Source organism: Penicillium mononematosum (assembly GCF_028829835.1).
Source record: "Penicillium mononematosum strain IBT 11891 chromosome Unknown utg000002l:1.0-8112719.0:1.0-8118358.0, whole genome shotgun sequence".
Taxonomy (NCBI): domain Eukaryota; kingdom Fungi; phylum Ascomycota; class Eurotiomycetes; order Eurotiales; family Aspergillaceae; genus Penicillium; species Penicillium mononematosum.
Window position 1 is genome coordinate 658,292 of NW_026643272.1, and position 19,867 is coordinate 678,158.

Below are 19,867 nucleotides of genomic sequence, written 5' to 3' on the forward strand. Positions count from 1 at the left end.
GTGTCAAATAATCTAATTGCTAGTGTACGACGGGGTGCTAGCACCCAGGCCACAGTAATTATATCTTCACTTACGCGCCCGTACATGTCGCAAATGACTCAGACACTCTGGGTCTAGAAATCCATCCGGTCCATATGTCAACAAGGAGTCCTCAATGTGATAATAAAGTGGTCCTGCGCCTGCAGCTGGCCAATCAGCACGCGCCATCGACCAGGCCTGGGCGCCTACTGCAACGTCTCTTTGTCGCGCGATCTATTTCTAGCATGAAATTCGGTCCCACAAAGAGCCCCTTGCAATGGCGCTTCCATTTGGGACACTGAATTATTTCGGACTTTGTTTATGGAAAAGCTGCCAAGGTCGGAACAATGGGCGGCTGACAGGAAGCCCTAAACCTATCTCGGCCCCTTATGAAACCCCAAGGTGCAGATATACCAGCCAGGCCTCGATGGCGAGGGATTTGAAAGAAAAATCTCTGTTCTGTTAAAGTCTCAGGTTGCTTCATCTTGCCCCATTCTTTTGTTCCCCTTCGTTTTTGTGGTCCCTAGTGATCCGGCCATTCTTTCATTTGCAAGCCATCAAGACGCCTCCCAGGTCTTGTATTCATCCCTATTAATTACTTATTTTCTTTGGTCATGCTTTATTATATGTGTGATTTTGTTTGTCCTATTCAGTTGCTCTAATATATCTTTGACTGAGCACCCAATTTTCTTTACTGTCCCAGTTTGTCGAAGTCGTCAGCGATCACTTCCAACACTCTCGTTTCTAAATCAGGATGCTTCGCTTTCAGTTCTTTTTGCTCCTTCTTTTGCCATGGATGGCTTCGGCTGGTCCGATTTTTCGCTGGCTGTATCCGTCATTGGAGTCAACTGGGCCGACTTCTCTCCCCTTATTGCCTGATATCGAACGGCGTGAACCTGGCGGTATCACTGCAATCACTCCTGTGGCGGCACCTACACAGCTACCGTTTACGCCCGTGGAGCCAATAGTACTTTACCCTTTTCTAGACTATTAAGCCAACCAAGCTAACCATCTCTCCGAAGTCAACTACATCCCGTGTGTCAACTACAACTCGTAAGACAACCACTAGTCAGACGCCAACTACAATGCCGAAGATGGCTACAGCTCCAGAGCCAATTACAACCCCAAAGCCAACTACAACTCAAGAGCCAACTACAACTCAAGAGCCAGCTACAACTCAAGAGCCAACTACAACGCCAAAGCCAACTACAACGCAAGAGCCTACTACAACTCAAGAGCCAACTACAACTCCAAAGCCAACTACAACTCCAAAGCCAACTACAACTCCAAAGCCAACTACAACTCCAAAGCCAACTACAACTCCAAAGCCAACTACAACTCAGGAGCAAGCTACAACTAAAAGGTCAACCACCACCTCTCATGCATCCACTACGACTCGGCTATCCATATCCTCATCCACAACCCCGGGAATGCTGCATTCATCGCCCATAACTAGTTCATTACCTGTCCATGGTCCAAGCTCAACATCTTCCCTCGGCTCCTTGGTGATACCGAGTTCAGCCCAATCTTCGTCGGCTTCGCTTCTAGGTGGAGCAACCAGCATCAAAGCTACCACAGCCACACCGCTGGCCTCGACCTCTACGAGCATACAGCCAACGACAACACCGGTGCCTACAGTGCCCACAAGTAGCAGTCCAGCTGTTGGAGCTATTGCACCCATAGGAGAAGCAAGTAGCAGCAGTTCTTCCACGTCCACACCGGTTATTCCAACCTCCAATCATATCCAGCCAGCGAAGGCTACGCAGGCACAATCTACACCACTACAGCAGATTTCCAAGTCAAGCTCCAAGCCAGTTGTGACCGTAACCGAGCCTGTGATCGTATATGTGACCAAAGGAGCACCAAAGCCCTTCTCGACAAGCGTCATCCACCACACACCCAGTGTGAACAACTCACCGGTGTCGTCAGCAGAGCCAACGGTAAAACCGTCCGTTGAACCAACAATTACATCTTTGATGTTTGTGACCATCCATTCCACTGCAACGTCGGTCGTTCGTGTGACTGTTTACCCATCATCATCATCATCTGCTTCTTCGTATTCGGTCTTGTCGTCCTCAGCCGGGAGCGCTCCGAGTGTGAATGCAGCGCCAATTGACCCCACGACCGTAAACTCGGCAACACAATCACTTTCTTCTTCGTCTTTGTTGTTGTCCTCTTCTAGTGAGATTGCTCCTGTGGTGACAGCTCACGTCACCTCCACGAGTGTTGTTCCTTTGACTGTTTACCCGGCTACATCACCGCCGTCCTCAAGTGAAGCTGCTTCTATAGTGACAGTCCGTGTCACTTCCACAAGTGTTGTTCCGGTGACCGTTTACTCGACGACATCGCCATCTGCTCCATTGTTGTCCTCCCTGAGTGAGACTGCTCCGGTTGTAACAGTCCACGTCACTTCCACAAAAACACTTCTCGTGACCTCCCATGGGTCGACTGCTAACCGAGCAGCGGAAACTACACATCCAGCAGATCCTACATCTGCTGTGGATGCCAATATCGCTACCACAACTTCTAAACCACGCCAAGGCATACTTACTGTAAACCCGGTTACGCCGCCTGGCTTCATCACGATCACTGAAACTGAGACCGAGACCAAGACGGTGACAGATCGCATTACTGAGACTGTTACTGCCACTGTTACTCGGGGTTAACTGTAAGATTTGGGCCATTTTATCATTTTAATCATGTATGGAGGCTTTCTTTCGCAGACTATTTTCTCTGTTTTTCTAACAATCTATATGAAACATTCTTATAACTACAAGTTAATATTAGGAAGCTATATTCAGGCTGAGCCATAAAGCAACAAGTTCTAACCCCTGCCAGTCCCTTCGCGATGTACATGTGTACATTTTGCTATTGTATAGCCAACACGAACCTCGAAAATCATTGCCAATTTAGACTCATATAGATCTCAACCACCCCTACCTCGCCTTCCACCTAACCCTCCCAACCCACTTAGCCCAGTCCTGCACATCCTCCCTCTCACAGATCCTCTCAACAGTAAACCACTCCCTAGCCAGCTCCTCATTACTTGCCATGCGATGCACAAAGCTATGACAAGCGCGACAAAGCCACGCCACACTATTCAACATCCACTCATCATGCCACCCCTTCTTAATGACCTTCGCATGTACCCCGCGCGGAATCAAATGGTGATACGATAGCGGAATCCAGTCACGCTCGCAGATCTCGCACGCGTCCGCGCGCGTGCTCGCCCATGCCGGCGGGCCAGTCGTCACGCTCGAGATGTATTCTGTCAGCACGGGGGCGAGAAAGTCCACCAGGTCCGCTGTGTCGGGAATTATGCCGTACACGAGTAGCGAGTCGGTTACGCTAACTGGGATTGGGGAGAATAGGGTTTCGAGCGTGGCGCGTGGGAGGGGTGTGTCGGTGTCTGGGGAATGTAGAGGGCTGATAGGCCTGGATCGTGCTGGATGGCTGCGTAGCTTAGGGTTTGGAGTGGGGTTGGGAAAATGGCGAAGGTTTCTGAGGCTAGGAACTGGGGCTGTTAGCTTTGGGTCTCGTTAGTTGTTGGCTGTGGTGTGTAGGTTTTGTTGGGCCTGAGTGCTGGTTGCTTTGCGCTGGGCTGAACTGGCCGGGTGCATGTACATCAACAAATTCGGCCAGCTCTTCCGGGTCTGCTCTCCCGGTTGAAAGTGTTGTCGCTGTTTTTACATCTTTGCGCTCGGTGCGCTTGACTTTTGGCTTCCGTCGCGTTGGCTTTGGCTTTTCCTCAGAGCGGGCCACGATGGCATTAGACAAACATTCGCGGAACACAGCATAGTTCTCACCGGACGTCATTGAGACTTGGTGAGAGGAGAAAAGCTTGGCCCTACAGCTTAGTCCGGAGGAAATGTCGGATGAGTCAAGTCTGTTTTGCCCCACGGCAGATTGACATCATTCTTCAAGCCCATTTTTCAAGGCTTCCAACTTTGTTGTCTTTGACCTCGAGATTTATGAAACATTATGACAGCCAAGACAGTTGTCGCTTTTGATTTATATGGCACCTTACTCTCAACTGAGTCGATCGCCAAACAACTAGAGAAACATTGTGACAATGCCAAGGCAAAGTCGATCTCCGCACTCTGGAGGCGGTATCAACTGGAGTACACATGGAGATTGAATAGCATGGGCAAGCCACACCTCCAATCTTGGACGTCCAAAATATTAACGATCAAAAGGCCGCTATGAAGACTTCTCTAAAGTCACACGGAGTTCTTTATTGCACGCGCTGGCCGACAACAACGAACAGCTGAGCGACGACAATATCGAACACTTGATGCAAGCTTACAACAATCTCTCTACATTCTCTGATGTGAATCCAGCCTTGACCCAGATAGCTGCAGATCCAAGCATCCAAGCTGTGATATTCTCCAACGGGACGAAAATTATGGTATCCAACTCGGTGTTGCGGTCCAAGGACCTTTCTCCGCACGCGAGTGTCTTCCAAGATATCGTCACCGTAGACGAAGTCCAGCAATATAAGCCATCGAAGGCAAGCTACGAGCACCTAGCGAAGCAGACAGGCCAAGACCCATCGCAGATGAGCAAACTTTGGCTGATCAGCGGCAACCCTTTCGACATTGTCGGGGCGCGCGCTACAGGCATGCAAGCTATATGGGTTGACCGTGTTGGTGCAGGATGGAAGGATGCCGTGGCTCCAGATCTACAGCCGACGGCCATTGTACACGATCTGAAGCATATTGTGAACGAGATTAATCGCCATCAGATTTAAGCCAGGACATCTACCATTGAACTTCGAATTGAGGCTCCAAACACCAAGAGAGGCTTGAAGAGGAATGTACAGCTGAATATATTCCAAACGCTCCACACTTGAGTAGAAGAGTTTGGGGTAAGCCAGCGGATTTGGTCTTTCCTCCCATTTCCCCTCCAGAACAGTGATTGTAACAAAAGTTCAGAGTGAATAGGGAGGAATTCAGTTTATGTGAAGAAGAAAAGGAAAAGGGCGCTCGGCGAAAAAATTCAGGGTGAAATAGTACTGGCTTAGTCATCTCGGCTGATATCCGTGGATCACGTGGGAGCTTATCGATAAGGTGCTGCCTGCTTTCGAACTTGTCCATCGCCGTTGGCAGATATTCTTTGAAGCTGTGAACCTGCACCCTATGTCGCGACTCCTGGATCCCAGCCGAGCTGCTTGGCTATATCCCCTTCGGGTATGTTATAATGTGCTTTCCAAAGCTTCAGGACTAACCTAGATAGGGAATCTACTATTTTGCGTCGAATCGGTTCCTATGGCCTCTCTTTAAGGCCCGCCTTGTCCCCATCGTCCTCCTCTCATCCTTCATATACTTCATCCTCTTCTTTTTCACATACCTGCCCCAGGTTGCCTTCCTTGCTATCTTCCAGGGCAGCTCAGCATGGGTGAGCGGCGCATTCCTCGTGCTTGGTGAAGGAGCTGCGATTGTTGCCGCACTCTTCGAGGCATTCTTCGTCGATGAGACTCTAGTGGATATATTCGATGCAGTGTTGGTGAATGAGGGCCAGGAGGAACTTGTTACCACTTCGCGGGTCATTTATCCCGAGCCCGGCAACCCGGCCAAGCGTCTCGGCACGCCGACCACTAGTGCCGTGTATTCTCCATTCTCGTTGCGGCAGATCGTTGAGTTTATCATTTTGCTTCCGCTTATCTTTATTCCGGTGGCCGGCACTCCTATGTTCCTACTTTTGACTGGCTATCGTGCCGGTCCCTTCCATCATTGGCGTTACTTCCATCTACTGGACATGACCAAGCAGCAGAGAAAGGAAAGTATTAGTCGGCGTCAGCTGCAGTACACTACGTAAGTCATGTTCGTTTTATTTGTTGATATGTGATCTAACGCACTCTAGCTTTGGGACGGTGGCTCTGGTCCTTCAACTGATTCCTCCTTTTTCTATGCTATTTTTGATGACCACGGCTGCTGGGTCGGCACTTTGGGTGACGGATATCGAACGCAAGCGACGAGCTATTAATCAGCAGTCTAGTCGACTGGGTGAGCAATACCGTGACGATATTATGCCATGACCTGTGTACGGATATACCTCTTTCGGATGACTACGGTTACTCCAAATTGCATCTAATTTTCCATTTCTGCTTCCTGATTCACTCTTGTTCTGTGCCAATAGGGAGGAGACTATCATACTCCAATGGTTCTTGTCAAATCTAATCGTAATTCCCTCTGCCTGATTAATTAATGTAAAGACGCCTTCTTCTTAATTACGAGTGGCACGTGACTGCACCACCGTCTGAGGCGTATTTTTTTCTTTTACGAAGGTATTCACATTATAATCCTCGGAATCATTCCTTGAGAGCGAAACATCATAGGTATCTTTTTTTTTTTTCCCTTTCATAGTTATCTCGACAGGGTTCAAGTACCCCAGACTTCCTAAAGCCCTTTGAGGGTTTGACCCGCTTAGCAATCCGGAAGTGTGACCCCCCCCGGACTTCGAACCTTTTCCCGAGATTTCCAAAGCTTCCAGAGCTTCAGCTTTAAAGTTCCTGGCCCATTCCGACTTTCGGGACTCGGATTTCGGCATTCTTCCGGTTGATAGTCAACCCTGGAGTCCGGATGTACTGACTGTCTTTGGGCCGATTAAACATGACCTGACGGTTCGAGGCGTGGTCATCCCGGCAATTTGCTCATCGATGGACCTTAAAACAAGGCTGCGCAAGGCCTGCGATGCCTGTAGTATTCGGAAAGTGAAGGTATGGTTCTTTTGTCATGGTATGCGGGGAAATACTAATTTCCATGCAAGTGTGATACCGGTGGGCCACCTTGTCGGTCGTGCGCTAGCTTGGATATTCCCTGCACCTATGAAAGACCAAGCAGACGCCGCGGGCCTCCTAACCGCCATGCAGAGGCTTTTAAGAAACAAAAGCGGGAACCTGAAGATACAGCGTCGCTGAGCCCTGCAGACTATCCGTCGGCAGCGACTCCCCTGGCAACGCCACTCACCAACCCTCAATCTGCATCGGTCTCCCTTTCGGTAGAATCGATTTGTTCTTTGCACACGATGCAGATGTTGCTTGATGACTTTTTCACTTACATCCATCCTTTGGTGCCAATTCCACATGAGCCTTCTTTTCGAGCAGCCTTTGAGCGCCGGGAAGACGTAACCAACCACACATTTTTGGCACTTTTGGCGTCAATGATTGGACTGCTAGTGGCTTCCTTCCCTCGGCGACCTAAACTCCGACTCAACACTGAAGCCGAGCGCACCGCTTTCCCCAATTCTATAGCTCTCGTAAAGCGGTGCCTTGACGTTGCGATCCAAGCCCGCGGGACCGGATATCTTGATCGCAACGCCACAGTCTACGACGCGGCGATCAGCTATTTCCTTGCTATATGTGCCGGGTATATCTATAACATGCGCCGATGCCGTGTGTACCTGTCAGAATGCCGAGCCATGCTGCAAGTTTATGATTTATGCCGGTCTCCGACCACCACCAATCGCCCGTCCTCGACATTAGGACCCCTCAGCCCACTGTCACCCGCCTCTGTAACGGTGCAGGATTCACCAGCACATAATTTCACTGAAAGCCAAGGCGTGGACCTCATCACTCAAGAGCTTGGTCGGCGTCTGTTTTATGTCACCTTTGTCGGATATCAGACATTACACCAGATGGGCTCTTCAGATATCAAGGTTCATGTTCCTCCAGAGACGCCAACGGACCGGTATCCACCACTCCCGCTGGAGATCGATGATGAATTTTTGTTCTCAACACATGTTGAGCCGCAGCCATCCGACCGAGTTTCACGGCTAGTCGGGTTCAACGCAAATGTCCGCGTCTACAGCTCATATACCACCCTGCTAGCTTGGGAAATAGCGTTTGGCAGCGGTCAAGTATTTGACTGGGAGCATCAGCGCAACTGCATTTGGGACTGTCTCAAGCGAGCCAAATCTGCACTAATCGATGTTCCCGCCGAGTTGTCCCTACACCATCCGAAACACGTATCCCCAGCGGGTTTGTCAGGTCTTGGCGGAGATGATACAATTTTCAGTTACTCAAATGATCATATCCACCAAGAACGACGTGCTATACAGTATGAGATCCAGAAAGCGAATATCTATGCTAGTCAGCTATGCACCAGGTCCTTTCTGGTGGAGAAGTACTGGAGCCTTTTCGAGACGTTTTCAAAGTACGGAAAGTCACCTAAATTCACGGCCCCGGGCAGCACCACGCCACATATTAAAATGGAAGGAAGGCCCGATTCAATACCAAGTGCAAGTGCGAGTGCGACTCCGACTGGTACAGCTTCGTCGGAAACCAGCACCCAAGCCCAACACCATGCCGAAACAGACTATATTGGCCGCCTGATGGCTGAAGAGCGCAAACTGGTCATCAAAGATCTTTTCGTGTTATTACGAACAGTGAACGAAGTGAACATGGAGCCGAACGGTGCCAGCATTGTACGTTCCCTTACTCAAAACATCACACCCTATCATAAATCAAACTAACGAAAGGACCCTGTTTACAGACCAATAAAATCCGCCAAGTAGCATCCACCCTCCTCAGCCTCTCCCACAAGCCAAATCAATCCAACACCGAAATCCCAACCCTCACAGCTGCTGCCGCACCATCACCATCACCAACGACCGCGCCGCCAGGCCTCCACATCCTCACCGCCGCAGAGGCGGAGTCCTACTTGCACGCATTCATCGAGACACTTGTCCGACTAGAATGCCATTCTCCCATGAGTGATACAGCCAATTCTGCCGACGGAGTCAGTCCGCAGATGAACGGCCGCGCTATGAGCTATCTGAGTGATTATGAGCGGGATCAAGAAGAGTTGAGCCAGTGGGCGAGTTTAAAGGAGTACCAGCAGAAGTTTGCGGAAGCTGGTGGTGTTTTGCATCAGCTGTAGCGTTTCGAGCATCTTGGTCTTGTTCTTTCCCCTAACAATTCGTGTGCATTACTCTGGTATGGGAAGGCGAGGGGGCTTCTAGCGCGTTGGGTCATGAACGGATATTATATATTTCATCATCGAAATCTGAACACATCAAAGGACTTGGATTTGAATCTCTCGTCATCTTGAGTCAGCTGTGTACGTGAATTCGACTTCGGCAGTTCCTCACGAGTCAAGCAAAGCGGCCGTTACAGCATGTTAAAGTCCTACATCAGTATTCTTGTTCTATAGAAAACAAGTGAATAACAATGTGACCATTCGGCCATGATATTTGAGCATTTACACATGTGCTGCGACAGCAGCACCCTCCATAATTACATTGATTGTATGCTTTTCCTCCGGTCCCTAGTACCTAGGGATGCAACAACGCCCAGACCCTAAATGCAAGTCAACCATGTCGAGAGGAATGAAAATATAATACAAAATTTGAATGATGATCATGAGGGGAATGGAGAGTGTTAGAATGATCCCAGACAAATAATACAAGCGGTTATCACGACCGCGCAGACCTTGAGATCACGGGACGAGTATCTCACAGATAGCGCTTCTCAGAGATCTCTTCGTAGCACTGGACATGGTCACCAGGTGCGAAACCTGTCCAGTTTTCGAAAGCGATACCACATTCTGTGTCTTTGCGCATTTCGATGACGTCTTTCTTGACGTTCTTGAGGGAGACCATTGCGCCTGTTGCGGAAAGTTAGTTTGGTCCAAGTTATTCGTGTTGAGCTGCTTGTGATATGCTTACCATCGTAGACTATCTCCTCCCGCGAAGTACCCTGACCTTGCGAGTTTTATTGATCAGACCATTACGCACACGACTTCCAGCAATGGCTGTCTTTTCACGTCCCTTGACAGTGATCTCGAAGACCTGCTGGATCTCGGCTTCTCCGGTCACGCGCGTAGTGATAGTTGGAGGCAGCTTCTCACTGAGGATAGCCTTGATGTCATCGATCAGTTTGTAGATGATGTTGTGGTCCAGAATATCGACGCCCTCCGCCTCTGCGATACGCATGATATTAGGATCAATGGCCTGGTTGAATGAGATGATCTTGCCCTTGGCACTGCCAGCATGTTCGATATCGAATTCACTGACAGGACCAACACCTGAACGGATGATATTGGCGAAGACTTCGTTGTTACCGACTGCTGCAACGGAGTTCAAGACCGCCTCCACTGAACCGTCCACATCACCCTTCAGGATGAAATTGACCGACTTGGGGCCAGTTGGTTCGACTTCCTTTGTTGTTTCTTCGTCTTCGTTCTCGCGCCTGCGCTTCTCGAGGAGTTCACGACGAGCCTCATTGATAGCAACCATATCGATACCCATCTTCTGGGTATCAGACTTCTCCAAGCGGTAATCGACAACGTCCTTAGCTTTCTGCTCGGTCGGCGCCTGCAGGAGCTCGGTGCCAGCACCTGGTTGCTCTCTCCAACCATCGATTTCAACGGGCATTCCAGGCGTGGCTTCACTGATGGCCACGCCGGCTTCATTGCGGAGGGTGCGGACACGAGCCCACGCGGTACCGGCAACAATGATATCGCCTGACCGCAGGGTTCCACGTCGAATCAGGGCGGATGCTACGCGGCCATAACTTTTTGTAGAGGCCTCGATGACCCAGCCCTCGACGTTACAGGTGGTGGATGCGCGGTGGTCGAGCATCTCTGAGAGCGCGACGATGGCTTCTTCCAGTTCAACCATTCCTTGTCCAGTTTTGCCGCTGACGCCGATAGCCTGGACGTCACCTCCGTAGTCCTCCACGTGGATACCATGAACAGAAAGGTCACCCTTGACTCGATCAGGGTTGTTGCCCTCTTTATCGATTTTGCTGATGGCGACAATGACAGGAACCTTAGCTTGAGTGGCGTGCTTGATGGCCTCGATAGTTTGCGGCTTGACACTGTCGTCAGCAGCAACCACAAGCACCACAATATCGGTCACATCGGCACCGCGGCGACGCATCTCCAAAAATGCAGAATGGCCCGGAGTATCAAGGAAGGTAATGGCTTTTCCTGAAGGCATCATCACGGAGAATGCACCAATATGCTGGGTGATACCACCATGTTCAGACGCTGCCACAGATGACTTGCGCAGCCAATCCAGGATCGTGGTTTTGCCGTGATCAACATGACCCATAATAGTGACCACAGGCGGCCGAGATGGCAGGCCAGATGTGTCCTCTAGCTCAGGAGCAGCGTGTAGATCTGCTTTGCCGCTGTCAAAGATGGCCTCGTAGTTGAACTCGGCTGCCACCAATCCGGCAGTTTCTGCATCGAGGATATCCCTATACGTGATTTCCTCGAAGCCCATGTCCTCCATTCGCTGCACAAACTGCGCCGGCCGCACGCCAATGACATCGGCCAAGTTGCTAACACTGATGAATTCGGGCAGGTAAAGAGGAGCTGGTGCTGCCAGCGCGGCGGCCTTCTTTGCAGCCCTTTGGGCGTTCTTTTCTTTCTGCTGACGTCTCCGCTCTATGCGGAGGCGCTCACGATCTTCCGAGTCAAAATCCGCCCCATCAGACTCGCTCTCACGTCCCTTGCGTCCCTCACGGCGCTTCATAGGCTTCGGCGGCGGCGGCGGCTGTTCTTGTTCCTCTAGATTTTCTAGCTGCTCCAGTGCAGACATATCCCAAGACCATTGGTTCTTCTTGAAATCTTCTGCTTCCTCCTTTGTTCGGGGTCGGTCGGATTTCTCTGAATCGCGCTCTGTGGTTTCTGTTGTATTCGGCTGAACGTCTTGTTCCAAGTCAGACAAAACTGACTCCCCTAATTGCTGGAACTTGCTAGTATACCCAGAAGGGGATCGGGACTGTTTGAATTGTGAAAGCCCAGGAGAATCGCTATACTCTCTGGTTATTCGGAACTTTGGCTGGGCGTCGCTAGGTCGAGAGGTTTTGCAGAATGGACACACTTGCTTTGAGGCAAAAACATGTTTCATGCACTCAGGGCATTTCCAGTCATTGTGGGCCATTGGATGGTCCCTAGTCGCCCTGTTCTGGAATTGGCCCCGGAATCTGTTTTGTGTCTTTTCAGGAGCGAATGGATTTTCTTCTTCAAACGCCGGTTTCGTTCCTCTGGAAAACGGATTCCTCTCCTGATTCCGCGAGGGTCCTTTTGGGCCACCTCGTGTAGCTCCCTGTATTCTCTTCTTTAAATGGATTCTTCTCTTGGCCGAACGGGCTCCTCCTCTGATTCCGTGGCGTTTCTCTCGATCCCATCGTGTGGGCATCTTGATTATCCCTAGGACCCACGCGCCGGGCGTACGGTTTCCTCTGCTGGTTTGATTGCCCTGAGTTCCATTGTTGATTTGACTGTTCCTGCCTACGTTGCGTTGGTGCAGGTGCTGGCGGCGGGGGTTGGTTATTGGCGACAAGGGTTTGGCGCATCGCCTGTTCTGCGAAACTCAAGCCCGCCGATGGTGTAGCTTGTTTAGAGCCCCATCGGCTACCGAACTTGGGCTTCGTCGGCGCCGGGTTTGAAGCAGTGCCATCCTCATTCTCATTTGATGGACCCGACGAGTTCCAACGTGTCGCGGACAACCGTATAGTCCGTCGGGCTGTGAGAGCTGTTAAAGTCGGTGCTCGGTAGGCTAAATTCGACCACTCAGCTCGACGCGATAGCTGTAGATTTAGTTAGAAACTGTTGCGGCACTTAACAACTGCGAACTTACCCTGCAGATTGGCCGACGATGCATCATTCACTGGTCTATCCACATCTGGATCCGTCAACTTTTTTCCCTTTCCAGAAGATCGAGAAGAGGAGCTTATGTCACTGCTTATGTCAGCTATAGGTACCAAAACGCTTATGTAAAATGTCCGCCGGTAAAGTCACGTGCTTCGGGATTCTCGTCGAATCAGAAGGGCAGATGGCGCCATAGCGATAAGCGGGCTGGATATAAAGTCTGGAGTCTCCGGATTGTGTCCCTGTCTATACTTTTAGTTGCGATTGAATCCTTTGAAACATGGAGACTGAGGTAATTGACAGTATCGATAAGGGCAACGGTGCCCTCCGCACCATCAAGGATTTGACCGCGGGCGCAGTGGGTGGAATGGCCCAGGTTATGCTCGGTATGTGTGCACCCTACTTTGTTTGAATTCCGGGGAGAACCATGGACATCATGAGATGAAAACCTTGCCATGAGCAGTGCCTGGAAAAATATTCAAACATGTAAACCAAAGCAATTGCTAACAAGAAATTAGGTCAACCCTTTGGTATGTGATCTGCCTAAAAGCACTTCCCAGGAGGCATTGGTTAATAATTCGGCAGACATCGTCAAGGTGCGCCTGCAAACTACCACTCAGTACAAGAGTGCGCTAGAGTGCGCAACCCAGATCTTCAAGAAGGAAGGTCCCACTGCCTTCTATAAGGGCACCCTGACCCCGCTTATCGGTATCGGTGCTTGCGTGAGTTGCTCCCCGCGGCCAAGGTCCACTATAGACAAATCCTCTAACCAATTCAGGTGTCTGTCCAATTCGGTGCCTACCACGAGGCACGTCGCCGCTTGGAAGAGCTGAACAAGAAGAAATACGCCAACTCGGCCCTTTCTTACACCCAGTACTACATGGCCGGTTCATTCGCCGGTCTCACCAACTCCGTTCTGTCGGGCCCAATTGAGCATGTGCGTATTCGCCTGCAGGCACAGCCGCACGGCGCCGGCCGTCTGTACTCAGGCCCTATCGACTGCGTGAGCAAGCTGGCCGCACAGGGTGGTGCCCTCCGCGGTATTTACCGCGGCCAGGCAGTTACTCTCCTCCGTGAGGCCCAGGCTTACGGCGCCTGGTTCATGGCCTTTGAGTACATGATGAACCAGGATGCTAAGCGTAACAACATCAAGCGTGAGGATATGTCCAAGGCAAAGATTGCCATTTACGGTGGTCTGGCTGGTGAGGTCCTCTGGCTCTCCAGCTACCCGTTCGACGTTATCAAGAGTAAGATGCAGACAGATGGATTCGGTGCGGAGCAAAAGTTCAGCACCATGCGCGACTGCTTCAAGAAGACCTATGCCATTGAGGGCCTCGGTGGTTTCTGGAAGGGTATTGGCCCTACTCTGCTGAGAGCTATGCCTGTTTCTGCTGGAACATTCCTGACGTATGTCTACCTTTTCCTTTGCTCGCTTCTGATGCTCGTGTTTCTAGGATTGCAGCTAACCCTTCTCCCCAGCGTCGAGTTGGCCATGCAAGCGCTCGGTTAAATATCCAGTAAGGGTATATTTTTATGATGAAAGTTGACGCATTTGGTTTTTGTTCGGTTTCACTTGAATTCTTTGATATCCAGGGCTCGTTAAATACCCCACAGTTGGATGGGGGCCCACTACAAAAAGGGAACGGCATTTCAAAGCTTATAGAGATCTATATCCATGTCCGACATTGAGCAATTGTGAGTTTAGATATATAGTGTTTCCCATATACAGAGATTCCTACATTACCAATGAGAAGTCCTCAAAGATTCTTCCCAAAGGACGCCTATCAAGCACTAAGTTGATGATAATAAGTCGAAAATACCGGCGGGCGAGCAGGATTGTTCGCTCGGTGATGGACATGACACTTCTGTAAATTTGTTGTATGGTATAGCAATTCAATGATGGATGCTTAATTATTACTCACTATGTTTTCGACATCCATCAGTTCCAGTATTTTGCAATTGACCATCATTGGTGCGCAGCATTTCTACACTTGTAGGGCTACTAGCAGGGAGAGTGTAACTGCTGACTCTTTTCCAGTTGATCTAGTGTCCTTGTTAGTCCATTATCTTGGATTTGAAAGCACATTACAGGTTTAGTGTTCTTCACGGGGTTTGATATTTGTTTGACGCCTGAGGCATTCATGCAGCAGCCTCGGCAAACCCTGATGTCATCTGTCCAGGTCGCCAACTTATCCTACTTCAACCTTCCCAATTGCAACATGCTCTGTGGTCATAATTGAATGTGCTGGTGAATCCTCGTGCCTTTCACAATATACGACTTCATTTCCTTCCACTCGAATCTCGCCCTATGCTCACAACCATGGCCACAGCCACGGCGCGACCTGTCACCCTCCTCTCAACTGTTCTCCTCATATACCCTGCGACATTATTACTCGGGTCTTTGTTCTCAGCAATCTCCCCAACAGCACGCCATTCCAGAGATTTGTCTGGCTCTTCCCCACAACCCGCGAGCCCTCTGGCCCCATCCCTGGCTACAGACCTGCACCTATCCGAAAGCCCGGTCAACTACTTCGCTCGAAAGAATAATATCTTCAATATCTACTTTGTAAAAATTGGATGGTTATGGACCACTGCCGCTTTCGTCTCGCTCCTCATATTCCAACCCCTCTACTCTCCATCTCGCCGGGAATCCTCCTCACAGCAACAAGCACGTTTCCGACGCACACTCCAAGCCATTCTACGCTACGCACTCGCCACAACAGTATGGTATCTTGCAACACAATGGTTTTTCGGACCGGCAATCATTGATCGCGGTTTCGTAGCCACGGGCGGCAAATGTGAACGGGCTCTCGACGAAGTCGAGAAGATGACCGCTGGGCAGAGTAGCCCAACCGGCCTAGAAACGCTCTTCACAGCAGCGACGTGCAAAGCAGCCGGTGGCGCATGGAGGGGTGGACATGATATCAGCGGGCATGTGTTGATGCTGGTTCTGGCCACGGGACTCCTGGCATTTGAGGCTGTCGGGGCTAGCGCACGCGCACCCGCATGTGTGTCGCAAGTTGGTCCCACTGCGGATGCGGGACGTGAACGCAAGGCTAGTGATGCCGATAGTACTCCGGTAATCGATTCAACTGAGACTGGCGGGTTCGCAAGAACGTGGTCACTCCGTCTTGTTTGGGGTGTTGTTGGCCTGGGCTGGTGGATGCTCTTCATGACCGCGATTTGGTTTCACACTTGGTTAGAAAAGGTGAGTGCATTCTTGGGCAAAATTTTACCCGGGCAGGCATTCGTATGGGCTAACAATCTCTCTAGTGGTCTGGCCTGTTCATTGCTTTGAGCGCTGTGTATGCCATCTATATTCTTCCAAGACGGATAGCACCATTGAGGGATGTGGTTGGACTTCCGGGAGTATAGACGTTCGTTTTGTCTGCGGGATCTGATTCTCAGCAGCTGTGAATATACCGAATGATAATGATAGATTGCATTGTTTTTAGGCATAGAGAAGTCCTCAAATCGTCTTCATCCTGATGTTGAAACACCAGGTTATACATGAGTGCTTTGTATCACCGTCGGACCTATACATCCATGGATGGATTGTACAGTAGAGTGATAGATGTCCTTTTTAAGAGACTTCCAAGGTTTGATATGCTTTCGCATATCAACTAGGACTCTGATGCGAGGAAGGAACGTCTTGACGTGACTATAAAAGGGTAACTTCCATGAACTTCCTGTCAACAACACCCGTGTCCAAGACACATCCGAATCCGCCTCTCACTTATGATTTGACGCTGGTCAGAAGTCGACAATGAAACCTTGGAAGTCATGGTTATTATTAAGTTTAAGTATCTCTGTACAGAGATGGACAGCCCATTCACAATATCCCTCTGGACACCAGGCATTGATTGGCCGGTACATATTAACACACGGAACAATCTCTGCCCTACTGCCCGGACAGCCTGCATAACACCATATGTATTATTTTAATATGCCCTAACATTTGAGTCGGAAAGAAGATTTGAAGACTGAGATTTTCTTAACCTTTTTATGAAAATCCTTCTCCAGCCAGATCCTGTCAATTGCCAATGGCTGCCTGTCCTACACCTACATCGTACTTGTAGGAACAGCGTATCTATCCATTTCAAAGATACTTGCATGGGATCCAAAAGGAGACTGTTGATCTCTGCCCTGGCATCACGCCACATGTGATTTTGTTCATTGCTAGGTTGGTGTTGGTTCCGGCCCTAGGAATCCAGCTTGAAATGCTGGAATTGGGAAATATGTCAAAATACCGGACTCATCAGAGAGGATCGTTTGGCTTAGCTTACCCCCTGGAATCAACGCCGACGCATACATCACCCGCGTGATAGGCCTCAAGTCCTCTGGTGTCAGATCATCGGATATGGATAGCTGCATGTATGGATCCCAAGCAGCAATGATGGCGTCGGAGTAGCATTTCAAATCAACTGCGCGTTCTTTTTCCTTGACCTCTGACTGACATTGGATACCCATACAGGTTCCAAACTCACGAAAGGCCAACCGAAATTTGATGTTGCGCTCCAAATATTGGTTGATCTCGAACAGATTGTCTGGAACCATCCCTAGTCAGCTTGATCCTTACTGTGTTTCGTGGAGTATCGACACAAAGTTCACTGACATATTTGCTCGAAGCATTTCCCCGCCAGGTCAGCAGCCCAGCGCTCTCGCCCAGAAAACCAATGGGCCGTCCACAAAGTCATACCCAGATCTAGAGGATCACTTGAGACAAAGTGCTCTCCTTTTCGCTCCATAGTGCGTCTGTAGTCATCAATTTCCTCGCCAAGAATGCACCATCACCTGCTTCCATCGCTGTATCTTGCAGGAGTCGGAAAACAACAAAGCCATCAATCGGGTCAAGATTACCCTCTGACTTGACCAGCGGCTCTGACAGATCCATGCTCATTTTCCATATCATTCTCGGTCGAGCTGCCGCGCGATCAACAAAGAACCTGGGGTGTATCGCTTTTGCCAGCTCTATGGCTTGCCTGTTGTACTTCAAATCTCCCGATGCTTTAGCCATCCGGTTCAACGCAAACATCCAAACCGTTAGATAATGATGATATTGCCCATCGCCATCTGGACCGCGGGCATCTGTCTTGCCAATCCTCAATCCACCGCTTAACGGGTTCTCATCTGTCGCTCCTCGCAGTCTTGAGCGGCCATCTCGAGTCTTACCCAGGACATCATGAACAGTCTCAATCAGACGACCAGCCAGCACCAGATAACGGTCATCGCCAGTGGTATCATTGCCAGTTCGCTTATACTCCTGGTGCATTGTGAGAAAGTTGATGACCCCGAAGGCGTCTGTCCATAGGTATCGCCCCCGATGACCGCCTGATCTCGGTGGTGGAGTCCAGGTGTTTGGGTCTTCGATATTGCTAAAACTCCCGTAAAGAGATTCCATGGCTTGTCCAAAGCGGTCTAGCCGCGGTGACGGACTGCTGACTGGAAGAGCCATTCTCGAGATATGTGCCTTTGAAACAGGATGGGCACATGCGTAGTTGTTGGGATGAATGATTGTTTGTCTAGTAGTGTGCTGTTTGAATAAGAGCGACCTGGACCACCGCATTTGTTATCGAATTTTATTCTGAGGTGTCATTTATTCCAGTGTCGTCGGGATTGAAGCGTTGTGGTTTGCCATCGAGCATGAAGTCATGATGACTGTTTAGTGGCCGGGATGCCAATAATTCGCTGGGAAAAGTCCCGCGAAAACAGGAAACATAACTATGTTGTATTGATGTAAGAAGAATAGAAATGCCATGGGTAATCTCCAGCATGTCAGTACTCGACATATTCATCTACGCGAGAATATTTCCCGTGAAGATATTCCCAACCACATAGCTTAACCGTCCATGCGTTTGGCGTCTATATTTCGAACTACGAAAAGGATGCCTCAACTACAGGAACTGTTCAATTCAGCAGTGCAGCCCCTGCCTGCAATCGAGGACAAGAGCTTCGCATCACACTTCGATACCTTTGCGGGTAGCCGAGTGATTCTCCTAGGCGATGGCAGCCATGGGACATCTGAGTTCTATGCTGCGCGCGCAGAGATCACAAAGCGACTCATTGAACGACACGGCTACACCATGGTCGCGGTCGAAGCAGACTGGCCGGATGCAGAGGCCATCGACCGATACGTGCGCTTGCGCCCAGGTCCCAAGGCGCAAATTGGAGGAAAAGCGAAACAATATGAACCATTCAATCGATTCCCTACCTGGATGTGGAGGAATGCCGAGATGCAGCAGCTAGTTGAATGGATGCGTGATCGAAACCAGTCCCTCCCACCAGAGCAAAGAGCCGGGTTCTACGGGCTGGACCTGTACAGCATGGGAGCCTCGATTCGTGCTGTGATCGAATACTTGGAGAAGGTTGACCGACCGACAGCCAAACAAGCGCGCCAGCGATATGGGTGTCTAGAGCCTTGGGTTGATGAACCCACTTCATATGGTCTGGCATCCCTCCGAGGCATGAAAGACTGTGAAGCCCCGGTGATGAAGATGCTCGGAGAACTTCTGGAGAAACGGCTTGAATATGCCAGCTCGCAGGATGGCGATGAATACCACAGCGGCGAACAGAATGCACACCTTGTTCGGGACGCGGAGAAGTATTACAAGTCAATGTACTACAGCTCAGCGAGTTCGTGGAACCTGCGCGACACGCACATGTTTGAGACCTTGGAACGCCTGCTAAAGCACAATGAGGGAGAGAAAGCCATTGTGTGGGCGCACAATTCTCACGTCGGGGATGCGCGCTATACAAGCATGGGCTATCGCCGCAATGAGCTCAACATCGGGCAGCTATGCCGTGAACGACTGGGAGGCGATAATGTGACCATTCTTGGATGCGGAACTCACACCGGCACTGTCGCGGCGGCCCATGAGTGGGACGATGATATGGAGGTCATGTCCGTCCGTCCATCCCGAGATGATAGCTGGGAAATTGTTGCCCACGATACAGGGGTGCCAAGCTTCGTGCTCGACTTGCGTAAGGACTGCATAGATCCCGCTCTGCGCGCAGCTATGGCTGCTGAGCAACGGCTGGAGCGTTTCATTGGTGTCATCTACCGCCCTGATACCGAGCGTGTCTCCCACTACTCGCAGGCTTTCCTTCACAAGCAGTTTGATGGTTATATCTGGTTCGATAGGACCCAGGCCGTCAAACCTTTGGAGGTCATCCAACCCGAAACGCCGCTTGGAAAGGGCGAAACTTATCCATTCGGACTCTAGTGATATACTTCATTTGTTAGTCGC

The 19,867-nt window shown here is 50.2% G+C and overlaps 11 protein-coding genes across 11 annotated transcripts; 8 read left to right on the forward strand and 3 right to left on the reverse strand.

The window, feature by feature from the left end:
• Positions 1-772: 772 nt before the first annotated feature.
• N7519_001988 (uncharacterized protein) lies at positions 773-1,378 on the forward strand (the record flags this gene model as incomplete). The annotated part of the gene is made up of 2 exons (XM_057288766.1): positions 773-985; positions 1,088-1,378. The coding sequence occupies 2 exons, from the start codon at positions 773-775 to the stop codon at positions 1,376-1,378; spliced, it is 504 nt and encodes a 167-aa protein (XP_057149968.1).
• A 70-nt stretch (positions 1,379-1,448) lies between these two features.
• Positions 1,449-2,684, forward strand: N7519_001989 (uncharacterized protein; the record flags this gene model as incomplete). Its single annotated transcript, XM_057288767.1, has 1 exon — positions 1,449-2,684. The coding sequence occupies one exon, from the start codon at positions 1,449-1,451 to the stop codon at positions 2,682-2,684; it is 1,236 nt and encodes a 411-aa protein (XP_057149969.1).
• Positions 2,685-2,954: 270 nt separating this feature from the next.
• N7519_001990 (HNH endonuclease) lies at positions 2,955-3,834 on the reverse strand (the record flags this gene model as incomplete). Its single annotated transcript, XM_057288768.1, has 2 exons — positions 2,955-3,545; positions 3,643-3,834. 2 exons carry the CDS (start codon positions 3,832-3,834, stop codon positions 2,955-2,957), a joined length of 783 nt encoding a protein of 260 aa, XP_057149970.1.
• A 165-nt stretch (positions 3,835-3,999) lies between these two features.
• Positions 4,000-4,768, forward strand: N7519_001991 (haloacid dehalogenase, type II; the record flags this gene model as incomplete). The annotated part of the gene is made up of 2 exons (XM_057288769.1): positions 4,000-4,165; positions 4,215-4,768. 2 exons carry the CDS (start codon positions 4,000-4,002, stop codon positions 4,766-4,768), a joined length of 720 nt encoding a protein of 239 aa, XP_057149971.1.
• Positions 4,769-5,156: 388 nt separating this feature from the next.
• Positions 5,157-6,055, forward strand: N7519_001992 (EI24 domain-containing protein; the record flags this gene model as incomplete). The annotated part of the gene is made up of 3 exons (XM_057288770.1): positions 5,157-5,207; positions 5,254-5,831; positions 5,881-6,055. 3 exons carry the CDS (start codon positions 5,157-5,159, stop codon positions 6,053-6,055), a joined length of 804 nt encoding a protein of 267 aa, XP_057149972.1.
• A 621-nt stretch (positions 6,056-6,676) lies between these two features.
• N7519_001993 (uncharacterized protein) lies at positions 6,677-8,897 on the forward strand (the record flags this gene model as incomplete). The annotated part of the gene is made up of 3 exons (XM_057288771.1): positions 6,677-6,736; positions 6,787-8,442; positions 8,511-8,897. The coding sequence occupies 3 exons, from the start codon at positions 6,677-6,679 to the stop codon at positions 8,895-8,897; spliced, it is 2,103 nt and encodes a 700-aa protein (XP_057149973.1).
• Positions 8,898-9,471: 574 nt separating this feature from the next.
• Positions 9,472-12,636, reverse strand: N7519_001994 (translation initiation factor 2; the record flags this gene model as incomplete). Its single annotated transcript, XM_057288772.1, has 5 exons — positions 9,472-9,623; positions 9,685-9,715; positions 9,754-12,013; positions 12,063-12,559; positions 12,610-12,636. The coding sequence occupies 5 exons, from the start codon at positions 12,634-12,636 to the stop codon at positions 9,472-9,474; spliced, it is 2,967 nt and encodes a 988-aa protein (XP_057149974.1).
• A 264-nt stretch (positions 12,637-12,900) lies between these two features.
• N7519_001995 (uncharacterized protein) lies at positions 12,901-14,130 on the forward strand (the record flags this gene model as incomplete). The annotated part of the gene is made up of 4 exons (XM_057288773.1): positions 12,901-13,006; positions 13,139-13,150; positions 13,206-13,342; positions 13,399-14,130. The coding sequence occupies 4 exons, from the start codon at positions 12,901-12,903 to the stop codon at positions 14,128-14,130; spliced, it is 987 nt and encodes a 328-aa protein (XP_057149975.1).
• Positions 14,131-14,940: 810 nt separating this feature from the next.
• N7519_001996 (putative inositol phospholipid biosynthesis protein Scs3) lies at positions 14,941-15,995 on the forward strand (the record flags this gene model as incomplete). Its single annotated transcript, XM_057288774.1, has 2 exons — positions 14,941-15,828; positions 15,894-15,995. The coding sequence occupies 2 exons, from the start codon at positions 14,941-14,943 to the stop codon at positions 15,993-15,995; spliced, it is 990 nt and encodes a 329-aa protein (XP_057149976.1).
• An 804-nt stretch (positions 15,996-16,799) lies between these two features.
• On the reverse strand, positions 16,800-18,075 carry N7519_001997 (uncharacterized protein; the record flags this gene model as incomplete). Its single annotated transcript, XM_057288775.1, has 2 exons — positions 16,800-17,167; positions 17,409-18,075. 2 exons carry the CDS (start codon positions 18,073-18,075, stop codon positions 16,800-16,802), a joined length of 1,035 nt encoding a protein of 344 aa, XP_057149977.1.
• A 430-nt stretch (positions 18,076-18,505) lies between these two features.
• On the forward strand, positions 18,506-19,843 carry N7519_001998 (putative erythromycin esterase; the record flags this gene model as incomplete). Its single annotated transcript, XM_057288776.1, has 1 exon — positions 18,506-19,843. One exon carries the CDS (start codon positions 18,506-18,508, stop codon positions 19,841-19,843), a length of 1,338 nt encoding a protein of 445 aa, XP_057149978.1.
• Positions 19,844-19,867: the final 24 nt, after the last annotated feature.